The sequence below is a fragment of the Plectropomus leopardus genome, chromosome 2 (assembly GCF_008729295.1).
Source record: "Plectropomus leopardus isolate mb chromosome 2, YSFRI_Pleo_2.0, whole genome shotgun sequence".
In the NCBI taxonomy this organism is placed as follows: Eukaryota; Metazoa; Chordata; class Actinopteri; order Perciformes; family Serranidae; genus Plectropomus; species Plectropomus leopardus.
Genome location: NC_056464.1, coordinates 25375044 through 25390113, shown reverse-complemented (window position 1 = coordinate 25390113; position 15070 = coordinate 25375044). Strand labels below are relative to the sequence as shown.

The 15070-nt window shown below is 39.2% G+C and overlaps 1 protein-coding gene across 1 annotated transcript in view; it reads right to left on the bottom strand.

Moving 5' to 3' along the window:
• Window positions 1–5893: 5893 nt before the first annotated feature.
• slc6a11b (solute carrier family 6 member 11b) overlaps window positions 5894–15070 on the bottom strand; it is a 34241-nt gene continuing 25064 nt past the window's right edge. The window contains exons 10-15 of the mRNA XM_042506324.1: window positions 14817–14929; window positions 13996–14133; window positions 11221–11323; window positions 10493–10593; window positions 9373–9543; window positions 5894–7812 (exon numbers count right to left, since the gene is read on the bottom strand). Of these exons, the coding sequence (XP_042362258.1) occupies window positions 7669–7812; window positions 9373–9543; window positions 10493–10593; window positions 11221–11323; window positions 13996–14133; window positions 14817–14929 (770 nt within the window). The 3' untranslated portion in view covers window positions 5894–7668. The remainder of the gene's footprint in view (window positions 7813–9372; window positions 9544–10492; window positions 10594–11220; window positions 11324–13995; window positions 14134–14816; window positions 14930–15070) is intronic.

Genomic DNA, 15070 nt, shown 5'->3' with positions numbered 1-15070 from the left:
TTGCTCTCTTAAACAAAAAGATGGAAAACTTTGGCTTACGTTTCGAAGCCACTCTCATCAACTGTCTCATTAAATGTACCGCACTGATATACCAACCCCAAACAAAGTTAGAAACTAGCTGCTAATTGAAGCCAAATACCAAGTTGATGTAAAAGAGCCCCCAATCAGAGCAAAAGGTAGCAAAAAATTGGACTTTCACTCTTCCACAATCAAGACAAGATGAATGTTAATGTTGCTCTATGTCGGCCAGGGGTTTTGTGGTGCTTAAGTAACCACTAACTTGATGCATAAAACACAATGCAATGCATACAACATATAAGTCAAACATTAAACATATAATAAATAAAATGTATGTGGTGCCTGTGTTACTGCAAACTACTTTCAATGATTTTTTCTGCACCCTAGTGGCTAAAAATCAATAAGTCATTTTCATGATTTAAAAGAAATTGTTAGTTTTTTCCCTCATCTGCCTGTTCTGCTGTAATGCTGTACACCCCGATCTGTAGTTTCCAGGAAAACTTTAATTTTACATCAACTATAGATCCAACACCAGTCTTCTTTTCTAACAATAAACAGAAAAAGTGGAATAAAAGAACCCTGCAAAGGGAAATTTTATTCATAATGTATACAGTGTGTGCCTGTCAGCCAACACCACTGATTCAGATCAAGGTTTTAGATAAAACCTTATCTCCAAAAAGAAAAAAAGAGGAACTCAGTAAGTCATTTTAAAGCATTCAAGAGAGAGACAGATTTACCCCACTGACAGCTATTTAACCTTCACATTACTCTCTGAATGGGTTTTTGCTTGGCCGAAGAGTCCAGAAACTTTTTTCTCAGCTCATAAAGTGTCCTTAGAAGTTTTTCGTGCAGCTGCAACGTGACAGAACAACAAAAGAAGATTTACTTCACATCATCTACTGGATCAAGTCAAGATGTCACCTCTGAGTCAAAGAAAGTAAAGCTGATTTCTGAAGTGTGACAGTTGGATGTATGTGCATGACTGCACACACACACACACACACACACACACACGCATACAGAAACATAATGCATGCTAAACACACACATACGCTGGAACACACACCCAGAGGCCTTCATGCATATCTGTAAGGGGTTTCATCAAATGATGACTACAGTCATGTGGAGGTCCCTCATAGAAATCTTCTAATAAGATCATTGAAACAAAAAAGGATGTTTGTAAACAACTTCCAAATGTTTTCTCTTTTAATAACAGAAATGGCCTGCTGGCCGTATACTCCTGTAGACTGTAAACAGGATTTCAGAGGCCTCTTTAGTGATTTATAAAACTGTTAAAACAAGAGGACAAACATAGTGGTGACAGTAAAGAAACAGAAGAAAGAGAGGGAGGCAAAGGGGGTTATCAAATATCTCCAGCCGCACTGAACCAAAAATATATTTTTGTCAGCACATGCATCGAGCATCCTATCTGCAGATTCTCAGCATAAATACATCTGTGTATTTAAATGCTTTCAACAGGCGTTTTTCACAACTGACATTTCTGACATGTCATGAAATTGCAGGTGTTACTAATAACATTAACTAGCGTCCCAGTAAAGCATGGCAGTGTGACAGTGAGTCAGCATGCACAGCAGCAGGACCCTGAAAGCCAAGCAGCTAAATTGAATTCAAGCTGTCTTAATTTTATTATTCACACCTGTGCTTCCCGCTGTGACTGCGGCTGATTTCACCTCGAGTCAGGTGGATGTAGAGTGGAGATATATGCCAGGAATCATGTAATGACACGAAAGTTTTTGTAATAATAACAACAAGGAAACTTGTCCTGCCCTGACAGGTGCAACTAAACCAAACATAAAAGTGAGAGAAAGGTCAACGAAGCCCAATTTGTGTACACACACACACACACACACACACACACAGCTATGAGAAGAGGTCTAACTGTGCCAGCCCAGCTGCCAGAATAAAATGCTGCCAGTGTATGTTTCTGCACATGTACATGTACACACTATATATATATATATACACACACACATACACACACACACACACACATAAATAACTATATAGACTAGAATCTTCCCTTATTTTGAGTTTCAAGGTTGGCAAGTATGTTTTTTCATGTAAAGCACTTAATTTCTTTGATGTAAAACACGTTTGGCTGCATTTCTTGTATGAAATGTGCTGTTTTATTAACTATTATTATTGTTATTATTGTTGTTGTTGTTGTTGTTATCAAGTTAATTTGGCCTTCCTGGACTCTCTGGACTTCCGCTAGCTTAGCTGGTTTGTTTTTAGCCTGGTGTAAGGGCTAGCCGGTCTAAGTTTCTACAAACAGCTATTCTGACGTCTTTGTTAATCATGCCACCTTACCGTGTCCAGGCTGAAGAAAAGCATAGCTGGTCTGTTAGCTGAGCTCCGGGAAAACGAAAAGCTAATTTTCGAGTTGTCCACTGTCACTGTCAACACCTGTGCTCCAACCTTCCTGCGGCCTCCACGAAGTCCTCCGCTCGCCGCAGGCTGCCGGAGGAGGCCTTCAGGAGAAGCTCCCACTCCTCCGGAGATGGCGGAACCCCTCTGCTGTGGACGCCGCCGCCGCCTCGCTACAGCTGTCCCCGGCAACATCCCTCCATCCACAGCCGGTGCATGCGGCGCACACAGCGCTGCCACCTCCAGCTATCCAGTCCAAGCTATCCCTTCCCATCTGCAACCCCGGTACTGAAGTCTTCATCTGCGCTGCTCCTAGCCTGCTTACAGTCCACTCCTCTATTAAAAAAGTTGTTGTCCACAATGGCACAAACGACACTGCTCGGCATCAATCCGAGGTGGTGAATTAGGAGTTCCCTTACAGCTGAACTCTTAAAAAAAACAGCGGTAAAACATTTCCATCTCATTGTAATAGCTGGGTCCAGTGGTTTGAGGTTTCAGTGGGTTGCTGGCTTTACCCGAATGGCTTCAGGCTCAATCCAGAGCTCAAAACTCTGGGTTTATTGATCATTGTAATCTTTTCTGGTAGCGTCCTGCGTTTTTCAGAAGAGTCTTTATCCGAATCGGTTGGGATCATGTATGTTGTCAGCAAACATTTTATCATACTCTGCCTGGGCCCACCTGCATGACTGCTCTGGATACTCACTCCTCATTGGTTGTAAGTTCTTGCTCTATGTAGTCCTCCGTAGTTGTTACACCGCCCACCATAGGCAGGGAGGGGAGTCTGCCAATCCTGTTACAATATTTTAGCTCCCGACCCCTCATGTGGTGTCTGGGTTTACTGGAGGGTCATCACCATTATGCTGGGGAGGATGTGGAGTAATTGGGTATCGTACACATACCTTTTGGGATTGTCCAAAACTGCAGAATTTTTGGAAGAATATTAAAAAGGAGGTGACAGTCATTTTAAATGTTGATTTGCGTCTGAATACATTGTATGTTGGGATGTATACGGAGAGGCATACTTTATGGCTTTATTAGTAGCAAGAAAAATGATAACTGTTTCCTGGTTGCAGAATCAGTCACCTGCTGTGGAGCAATGGATAAAGACAGGTGTACATACTGGAAAACATGATTGCACAGTTACAATTGAAAAGGGACATTTATGTGCGGAGACGGGCACCTGTAATTCTGTACTTGACTGAATGAAAGAAAACATATATATATTCCCTTTTCCCTTATCCCCACTTCGATCCCCAGGTAAAATTTCTCCTGATGGCTGTTTCGTCAGTGTGTGAGTGTGCCTAAATGAATAAAAACTGAGTAGCAGGAGGCACCTGTATGGTAGCCGTGGTCACCAGTGTGTGAATGAGTGAATGGGATTCATGTGTGAAAGTGCAGGTCCATTTACAATTTACCATCTGCGAGAAATGAGACATACAAATGTAACATATTCTAGTTTGCAGAAATGCACAATGCCAACATTTATTCTGGCAATAGGGTTAAACTGGCAGATTAAGTGAAAACATCTGTGTGGGTGGATTAAAGGTCTGTTGGGGTTTAAGTATGTATGATTTTGGATTTAGACATTTACTTTGCAGGATTTATTGACATCTATCCTTTTCTCATTGTAGATTTTTTATTCTCATATCCAAATTTGTAATAAACGAAAGAAATTGAGGTGACAAAACAAGCTTTTTGTATTAACAAATTATTTTTCTTATATTTCAGTTATCAGTCCTTTACATGCAGATGAAAATTTTACTTTCAGTATGCTTATCAATTTGCTTTTTCCTAGTATTTGTCTGCTTCATATCACTGTGTCTCTGTCCATGCAGTCACTGTATTGGACTTGTAAAATGCCACCTTATCTTATTTGAATCTACTATTTAATCCACAAAGTCTCATCACAAATAGAGACATTTAAATCTTTCCAAGACCTTTAAAAGGAAATGTCAGTATCTAAGAGTTTTCCCCCTTTTCAAGCTAACTGTGATGCTGCGAGATAAAGGTAAATAAAAAGACCAGAGTCTTTTCTCTTTTTTCCTTTATAATATTTATTCTTAAAAATGAGTAAGCAGACAGTTCATGTGTCCTGTGAATACCAAAATGTGTGTAGAACAGTACAGAACAGTAAAACACCTTTCATTATATTTCTATAACAAGATCTTTTGAGCGACATATCAAAAGTCAAAACAAAGAACAAATTCTTTTTAATACAGCAATTCTTTTAAAACAACTTTCATGTCAAGAAACAGACCACATATATCTAGAAAGAGATGTAAAAATATACATCGACATGATCAGTGTTAAACAGCAGGCTATATTTTTCCAATGCACACGACTATTAACTTGCACAAACATCAGTGAGGAGGTGATAATGTCATAATGCAACCACACCAGCGGGACCAATCACATGTTCTAGAGGATGTCACAGTTTACACAGGAGGGGCTTCAGTTGCTAAACGACTTCCTCGATTTCCCTCGCTACTTACTCGATCGTGCACTTCCTCAGCTCATCAATCCCTAATTTCTTCCCCTGCTTTCTTTGCCTCCTCCTGAAAACTGTAAAGAGAGAAATTTGAGTTTCATCCCCTCAGATGCTCTGCTCTGATTGCATTTTCAACAGGAAACAATGGACAGAGGGAAGAAAGGAGGGGAAGGAGAAAGTCTGACAAATCAAGGAAGGGAGGTAGGACAACTCAGAGTCATTCCAGTGTCGATTGGACTGAGATTGATCTGAACAATGAGACCAGCTCATTGACTCTTCCCACAATTAAATGGATGACAGCAACAGACTGCTTTCACTCCTGCAGTGGCTCAGACAGCAAAACTGTTAGATGTATTTTCTCCCAGTACAAGAAAGGTAACAAAAATGGCAAGACTATCACTAATGCAGAGTCTATGACGAAATGCAAAGCATTCAGCATCATCACAGTTTCATATGAGGCCCGGGTCATTGCTCAAGCCCTCCACGTGATGAAGAGACGCCAAAGACGGCAGTGGAAAAACATTGAAAGAGGCGGACAAGCAGAAGTTGAAGATGAGAGGGAAGGACAGCGGGAGAAAAGAGAGAAGGGGACAAGGGGGAAGACTAAAATGAAGTGGGGGGAGGGGGGGATAAGAAGACAGATGGGTTTTGAAATGCTCATCTGATGGGCGTTCATCTTCTCTTCTACAGGCGGAACAGGAAATAAAAATGCAGGGGTGGAAGCACATCTGTCTGTCACTCTGTGTTAGGCTCAGCATAATTGCTGTGAAATGACGGATACCCAAGACTTATAGGCGGGCAGCTAGAGGAGAGAGAAGTGTGTTTTCTGACTCAGCCTGCGAGTCACCCACTATTTGTAGCCATGTGAAGATTGGTAGCCCAAAAAACAAGAGATGTCACATTATAGATTTCTAAAAGGGGATGGTTTTACAGGTATTGATTTTGCCTTCAATATTACTGTAAACCTCCAACGTGTTCTCATCCCCAGGTTGTCAAATCCTGACACTTTGTCACGCCCCTTGATAGGGATGACCTTTGACTTTTGGGGGCCCTAAGCATGATTTAGTTTGGGGCCCCATATTGTAAGTTGTTGCCACTATGGCACTGAACCAACTTATTTATTGTAAATATTAGATTAAGAATACAAAGTGTAGAAATAAGTTGGGCTGTACCTGACTCAGAATGATGTCAGTCGAATTCAATCTGGCTGTTCAGTACAAATGTTTGATGATTTGTTTTGCTCTCTATACACACTGCACTCCCATAATATTGTAAACAAGCTAAGTGCACTAACGACGGGTCAGAAATGTGTAACATTTTTTGCCAACACTAGATATCAAAGAAAAGTCAGAGACTGTAACATAATAAGCTGCTGCGAGCTGTAAATTTACCACTTTGAAGCAAAGAATCTCTCCCTCTCTGTGCCGCTAATTGCATGTCCACCGTTCCCAGCTCCCTGTACCAAAGCGTAATGCAAAAGTCAAGAGCGTGCACTCTGCAGCAAAATCTGAGGACCAAAACATCCCCAGAAGTGCGCTGCTAAGAAAAAAAAGACTGCTCAACTTGAAGCAATCCCAGTCGATTGAGGGGTCAACTGATGATTTGAATCTCTGACTTTAAAGGGGCAGTCCTACAAATAAGCATGTCAAGATTAAACTAAGACCTATTAGCAGCAACACTATCTTTAAATATACTACGGTCCAACAGAATTTGTCTACTAAACCCTAAACCCGAATGGACTTTCCTAGGACCTTTTGTCAATCCAGTTAAAGTTTGATGGATATTAAGTGTTAAAGTCTCATTGAAAAGGGCTCTTATGAGAGGTGCCATCGTGTTCCTATATCGCCTGGATGGTCCCCATTAGAGACTACTGCAGCTGGAAAGCATTAGTTTCATTTTGTGCATGCACATATTCATGTCTGATGCAGTTACATTTTCCTGCAGTTGGAAAAATACTGTTACTGCAGTTCATACACACTCTTTTTTGTTTTTTGTTTTTTTTTTTGCCACGTGCATCTCTATGAGATGCCAAAGGGTCTGCATTTGACAACCTGGGAAGAGCCAAATAATATCATTCAACTGCATCTGAGTTTCTGCTTATGTTGCTTAGCAACAACACTAAATTGAAGTAAAAAAGAATTGTTGAAGACCTATAAACCACCACAGTCCCAGCTGGTACAACTCAAAGTTGCAGGGGTATTCAGGGTTTGCCCTCCTATAGCCTTAGTGCTAACACACACTGCAGTATCCTCTTAACACACAAAACTATGTAGAATGGTCCCCATGCTGCTACATCTTAGACAGTCACATTTGGGTACCTAGTACCTAATAAAGAGGCACAGCACTTTGCCAGAAAATGTACAGTGTAAGTTTTTTTTTACAACACAGCACATTGGTTTTGTTCTACAGGCCCAGACACTAGTGTGACCAGTACTGACAAGGTACCAGGACATGTTTAACCACATATGTCATCAGACAGATCTTAAAAATATTAATAGTTAGAAAAGAAAGAAACAGCTGCTTAAGTCACGATGTTAACTGAAAAAAAGTGTTATCAAAGTTTGTGCAAAACAGAAGCAGACTACGAATCATGTGATAGCTTTTCCTTTTTCCCGCTTTTTTTTTTTACAAAACAAAAATAACACTCCAAGTCATTTGTTTCATTTCCTGTTTTGTGTAGGTGCGGATACTGTTGTTGTTGTTTGCTGTGGTTTTCATTTGTTGGACTTATTGAGAAGACAGCAGGCAGCTTGGTTGTTTCATCAGGTGGTCGGTTAGAAATGCGTCTCCTTCTCTGAGATGGTGGATATTTTCCCATCAACCTTAAGTTTTGCATCGTTGGCAGCGTAAGGACTGAGAGCAGCGAGCTTCCCTCTCATTTTCAGATCTGGGCTGGGAGTTGTCAACTTCTTCATTCTCTGCATCAGGAGAGAAGAGAGGTTATCGCTCATATTCCCACCACAGTGCTCTGTCTAATTGCAGCATTATGCAGAAGGAGCTTATGTATGGAGTATGCAGTCATACTCTTTAAAGGGACTGAAAAAGCATCAACACGCTAGAATTACTGCTTAGCAATTGTATGCCTCCACAGATAAAATTGTCATGTTTGTTCCAGTTTTTAGACTGAAAGTTTATTTCTTTAATATCATTCTTTGTTATTCAGTGTAGAGGTACTTTGTGGATGACCAAGTGACTAGATGAGCATTTAAGCATGCACTTCATAAATGGCATATATCATAACAGATAAGGTTTATCTTCCAGACACCTGACCAATTTCACATGAACTAGCCAGTTAAGTTGCTAACTGACTGAATGGCTATTGTGATATCAACATGCATAGAGAAATAAGAAGCCATCACAATATATTGGTATTATTGTAAAAGCATATATATAACCAAATCAGAGTAATGTGTAATTTACTTTTTTTAAAAGATCTCTTTTTTTTCTCTCTGTCTATTTTTAAGATATCTACACTAGTTTAACATTTGTATGCCATGTTGATTTTTTTCCAACACATGAACAACACATCTCTGATCTTTTTTCTGTCACTATTCATCATACCTCAGGTCTGCCAAAAGCCAGAGGCCACTGCTGATGGTCTCATGTCAGAAACCTGCAATTTGTTTATTTGATCCTCCCTCGAGCAGTGATGGGAGATTATCTTACTGTGTCACAATCCCTCTGAGAACGTCAGATGGTAAAGATACAGCAGCTGGATTACTATGAGTCATTTCCATCATTACATGGTGGTATGGGGCATCCTTAGAATAACAGACACTAATGCGGTTCTGCTTTTATGTCTGTAAATGTAAGTCTTGTTGACAATGATTCTAATATATATATATTTTGTTGAACATACTGTCACACTGTCCTTTGCTGTTTTGGAGGAGTGACATATCTGCTGCAAAAGACATTTGCTATGCATTATCTTCCTAATATTTTGCTTGGCAGGTAAACTCATATCAAACCTGTTCAATCCACAGCATTTTGACCGTGTTTGCCGCAGGGTTATCACAGAAATTATCTGGTTGATTAGTTTCTCCACCATCTCCTCCACCTTTAGATGACAAAGTCATCTCATGTACATGTTATCAGCACTACATCACTTTAGAAACGTTGATAAGTAAGAAACGCATAAATGTGACGTATCCGTGGTTTATCGAAACATACAATGTCAATATTTTATTTTGGCGTCTTGGCTGAAAAGACTGATGGAAAATCAAACTTTGCTCCCTTCACCTATGTACGGTCTATGCAAACCAAAATAAAACATTTGCCTTTTGAAGAAATTAAATTAAATACTACTACCTACTGGTATTATAAAGAAATTTGCTTCAATAATTACAAGCATATAAAGGTATTAAAGTTTATTTTGCAATGACAATATAGATAAAGCTACATGCAATAAGGCATGAGCATTAATGTTTTGCCTCACCAAAAGAAACCCTTGTAAGATCTGTCTGTGTGTGTATTTGTACCTCAGAGAAGGTGCCAGGAGTCTTCCAGATCATCCAGATAATCCCCAGTGGGATGCAGACCATCGAGGACATGGCCATGAACCAGCCAATACCATAACCCCAGTCAGGGTAGGTGTACACGTTGTTGTACTTCAGCGGTTTGTATTTAATCAGGAAGAACAAGAAAATTCCCTGCAGGAGAGAATTACATCTTAATTGCAAATGTGGTTATTTATATTGTAAGAAATGCCTCATTTGTAAATAAAGGTCACATATTTTATATTTCAGAGTCAGTATGGTGGTGTAGTAAATACAGGTCTAGTAAATGTAAGGTCACACATGATAGAGCCAAACAATCTAAACCAGTTCCTACATGAACAAATGTGTTACTTTCTCCTTTATCCAGGTATCAATCAATGCTTGCATTTAGAAATATTTAAATATAAATCCCAAAACATGTGTAACTGAATGTAACAGCTACAGGGTAACACTTATAATTCACACAAACTAATAAATTATCTTGCCAGATGAATCAAAAACTATTTTATTTTAGAACTAAACACTGCTTTTAACCATTTGAAACCTGGAGTGAAATCACTTTCTTTGTGCTGTTTTCAGATGCCTTTCACAAGTATTTAAACCTCTGAAACCTGAGCGACTTTGGTGTGATTTCTTTGAAAAACATAGCAAAAAGGCAATGAGCAACTTGGTAATAAATGTATTGCAAGCTGCAAGAAATGAGTGGATTAGAAAATTATTTTTAAGAAGCTAGGGAAAAATATCTAGGGGAAAAAATGCTGCTCGGGAAAAATATATTTATTATTATCATAATTATACATTTAAAATTATGTTATAAAATTCTTAGATTTTTTGAGCACTGTTTCTAGGTCATTCCTGGGTTTTTAAAATTTAATTTAATTTATTTATGTACTAATTTTCAGGTCATTTTCAGGTGTTTTTTTCTTATTTTGTGTCATTTCTTCTTTCGTTGCTCATTGCCTTCTTCCCATGTTTTTGAAAGCAATCAAGCCAGTAGATGAAAAAATAGTATCCTCTGAACATGTCCATCATCACCACTGAGCCTGTCTACATGATATGTTTCTACTGCTGTTGTTGATTTTGTGTCTGCAGTCGGACTCACAGCACAGATGCCCGGGGTCAGGATCATCCAGCACCATTTGATGAAGAAGACAGGTTTGTAGCCAATCATGTCCTCAATATTTAGGTAGAATCTGTCACTACCTGAAATGCAAATAAGTGTCACTCAGAGTTTCTGTGTGTAACATCAAAATAATGACATGATTGATGTCTTTTGACAGTGTACAGCCGTCTAAACAGCTCTGCTGACTAGATGTGGATAAAATGTTGCCTGAAACTTTCTTTAAAGAGGCAAACATTTTGCATTGTTGCATGTAAAAATATTCTGAGTTAATTAATTCATATAATGGGGTTTCATATAATGGGGTTAGTTTTCTTCAGCCTAAATTAGACAATTAATTTGCAATTTCATAGTGTATACAGGACACCAAATTACACAGAAAAAAAGGCACTATGTTTGCCTAATAAAAATCAAATCAAATTGCTTTAATACTGTAATATCATTTCAATATCTCAGTTAAAAGATCTGCGTGTGTTACACAACACACATGCGAGCGATGCATGTGTTTGAGTCCATTCTCCAGCAGAGGGCAGAAAAGAAATATTAATACAGCAGAGAAGATAAAAGCATGATACAATATAAAACATGCTCTTTTTCTGTGCTGAAATCTGTGACAGTTCTTCAGTTCACAGAGAGGACAGAATATTGATATGTGGGGTGAGAATGGTCAGGATTGCAAAATCAACATCAATTTGAGACCATTATCTTACCGTACACCCAGCCGATACATATGGACTCAAATATGGCCACAAACAGCAAACACATCCCGCTGGCAGCGTATGAGTCAAACAGCTGGAAGACGTACATCCCTCCCTGATAGGACGAGACACGTGTCAGTTTTTTGTCACAGCATCTGTATGAGCATCAGGAGCGGATTCATCACATTAGATACTAAATGAATAAGGTCTTGATTTGGTTGTCAGGGACCAATGTCACAGTGATAAACAGAAGTAAAAAGCAACACAGCACTGATATCTCCTATACCTTATTTAAAAGAGGGACTTTGACAATGGTTCACTGACTCAAGAGGTTCCCAGTACTAAGTTGTTACCACCAAATGTGGTGTTAATAAAACGTCCATGCAGTCAACAGAGGGCTATCTCTAATACACAGTCTGATCTTAAGTGCTCCATTTTCACTCTGATACATTGAGAACATTTGTTAAAGTGATGTAGACAACAGTTGAAATTTCAGACTTTTCTGGACACGTCCATTCCTGAACATGTAAGTAGTAGTATAACATTTTTTGGAAATCCCTTTTCGGCCTCAGCACTCTAATATGTCAGTTGAAACTGGAGCCAGCAGCTGATTAACTTAGCTAAGCCTAAAGACTGGGAACAGGGGAATCGGCTAGTCTGGATCTTTCAAAAGGTAGAAGTAATAAAATAAATGAATAAATAAATAGCCTACATGAATGTTTAAAGCTTGCACATCAACACGCTATATCTTGCTTCATTTGTGACGACAAAATGCATCATCCTTTCGTGCTGTTTTTATTCTTTGTGCTTCGCTAAGCTAACAGTCAGCCGACTGTAGCTTAAAATGAACGTGAGAATCCTTCAACAAAAACTTCAGCCCATACGACCACATGGGTGGTATGTTCTTGCCCTCTGAATACAACAGAGTGTCTCAGAGATGACATTTTTCTGTAGGCAAATCTGGAAGCTAATAAAGACGAGGGAACTAAGGTGAGAGTGCAACGGATTTCGAGGTTTTAGGACCCATTACTAGAGAGTGCCTCTACTGGTGGATAACAGAATATCTTGTAAATGCTTTTTATGCCGACAACATCCCAAGCAGTTGCCGAAAGGGGCATGCAGGGAGCTGCTATGCAGTGCCGATGGTAATTGCTGCTCTGAGACGTTAACATGGCGCCTTTTCAGTCCAAATAAGCTGCTCACCAAGCACAGTACGTCAAAAAAACAGGGATTTTCTTCCGCGGTGTATGGACCACTGAATAGGTGCAGTAGTATTTCTCCTGCTCTCCCTGATCAGCTCACAGACTTTACGTTGTGATAATATAAAGGATTTTAAAATAATTTTAATCAAAGTTTTAAGCAGGACTGTTACAAAGAATTTCCTTCCAACTTAAACACACGAACAGCCACCCAGCTGCAGACACATATAATTAACATGGCGAGCCACACTTCACCTGCTGTTGGGTTGCAGTTTTAAATGTGGTAAATGTTGTGAAATGGTCGCAGTTGCACCAAAACTACTTGTGCCTGATCTAGAAAAAAGATATAGTTTAGCTTAAAATAATAATCATATTTTGGAAGAGGGCAGTCTACAATCTTCTTAATTAACTCTCACCTAGAAAGTAAAAAATGTATTTCCCAAAATCTACAAACTATTCCTGTAAATGTATTCATTGTGGTGCTCACATTTTACCCTCCACTCTACCTACCTACCCTTCCTCCACTCAAACCAACTCATCTACTCCCTCCACTAAAAGGGTCATCATAAATAAAATCTCACATGAATCTGAGAGTAGGGTTACATCACAGCTCTAAACTACTCCTTAACAGCTACGAATATATCCAAAATGTCTCAGTGACTGTTTTTATATTTCAGCCAGGTATTGAACGACACTCCCAGAGGACCTTTTGAACTGTGCTTTAATCCCAGTCTAGGCCTCTGACAGTTTATTCATGATGTCTCTTTGGAGGCAGAAAGGAATAAAATGTCTAGAGTGCAGGTAGTGCTGAAGACGAGCAAAAGCAGGGGGAGAAATTGGTGATTTTAGTAATGACAATGACAGAGGTCAAGTCAATGCAGCTGTCTATAACAGACAAAAAAACAGAGAAAGTGCTGTACTTTAATATTGCATTAAATATTTTCTCCCTTGTTTCATGGCCATTATGGGCCACTAGAGAACAGCACAGCAGGTTTACAGTGGAGATGGAAGGAGAGCAGAGCATATGGACACATGAAAAGCTTTTAGTGGAAGAAAGACCTTCTTGATAGTGTGAGGACCCTCTTCTTCTGTTACTATGACATCAAGATGAAAGGTCTTAAAAGCACACAGAGCTGGTGACATGAATGCAGCTCTACATAAATAACTCGACCTTCAGGACTGAAAACAAAGCGTCCAGTAGAAAAGACCCCTGAGTCATTTCACAACTACTGAACAATAAAAGACAGCAGATCACATGATGCAAGTATATTAATCTCACAGGTGCAAGAAGTATGTCACCATCTGAGAGAGGCGGCCACTGAAAGGCTTTAAGCCCACAGTCAACACAGACTGATGCTACAGCAATGCCTTTGCTATGGCAGAGAAGTTTAAAGTTTTTTTGTTTAATGTAGTTTAATGAACTTTTTACTTTCTTTCCCTGGTTTCTGCTGGACATGTAAATAATTCTTCCTGTTACCCCAGCAAATAACTGTTCATCATTCCAAAAAATGGTTATAAATAAGTCACACTTGTAGCATTGCTTTTAGCAGATAATTCCCTTCAAGATTCACAATGAACTGAGTCTTACCTCTGTACACATGATAAGTCCTATGAAGAAGGAGGCTATAGACATGCCCAGAATCAGCAGCTCTCTGCGGTAGCCTCTCCTGAAGGTCTCTGGGTACATGTCCACCACAGCTGTCACTAAACTCTCCACACACACAAACTGCAAAATAAACAACATAAATGTCTTAAATGCCTTGTTTGGTTAATAAATTAATTACTAACAGATGACAAGACATTGCTGTGGTACAGTAAATGAGACCTAGTGACTACTTAGGGCACACTACTGCAAGTGTTTACATTATGTCCAATGCTGCATGAAGCTACAAGCTAATATCAGGGACACGTGCAATCTTCGTCACTGATGTTGCTAATTTGTTCCAGATTTCTGATCATTTTTCTGCTGGAACATGTCCGCTTGTGTTTCGAAGATTTATTCATGCATTTGTGCATTTGATTCCAACATGAAAGCATATGAACATGACGTAGAAGAAACTGAAAATGAGCATATTGAGTGCTCTTTAAAGACAACATAGTTATTCACTAGCGGTTAAACATTTCAATTACGATCATGAGCTCATATCTTACACAGAAATACACAAAATCAGTCATTAGTTTTGATGACATTTGACCTGCATGCATGTTTTTTTTCATCAAACATTACCTGACTTAAATTTAAACACCACCAAATAAAATTCAAAGTGTGGGAGAAGGGCAAATTATTCAAAAAATCTTGAATAAAAAATCTTGAATTTCTTTACTTGCACATCTTCAGCAACTTTCCAATTTCACTAGTGAGTGAAATATTCTCTGTAGTCTCAGTATTCTCACACCAGCAGCCCTCACCTGACTGTCCAGGCCGAGGAAGATGAGCATCATGAAAAAGAGACAGGCCCAAAGTGGAGACAGAGGCATCATAGTAACAGCCTTGGGGTATGCAATAAATGCAAGACCAGGACCTGCATCCCAAAAAAATCATCGAGGTGAGAGTTTTTCAGACAATTCAAGACAAGATGAGGGTACAATAATTTCTTTGTTGCATTTTGCTCTGATTTCTTGCAATGTTTTGGGAAATCAGTTGTTCATAGGACTTTAACCAT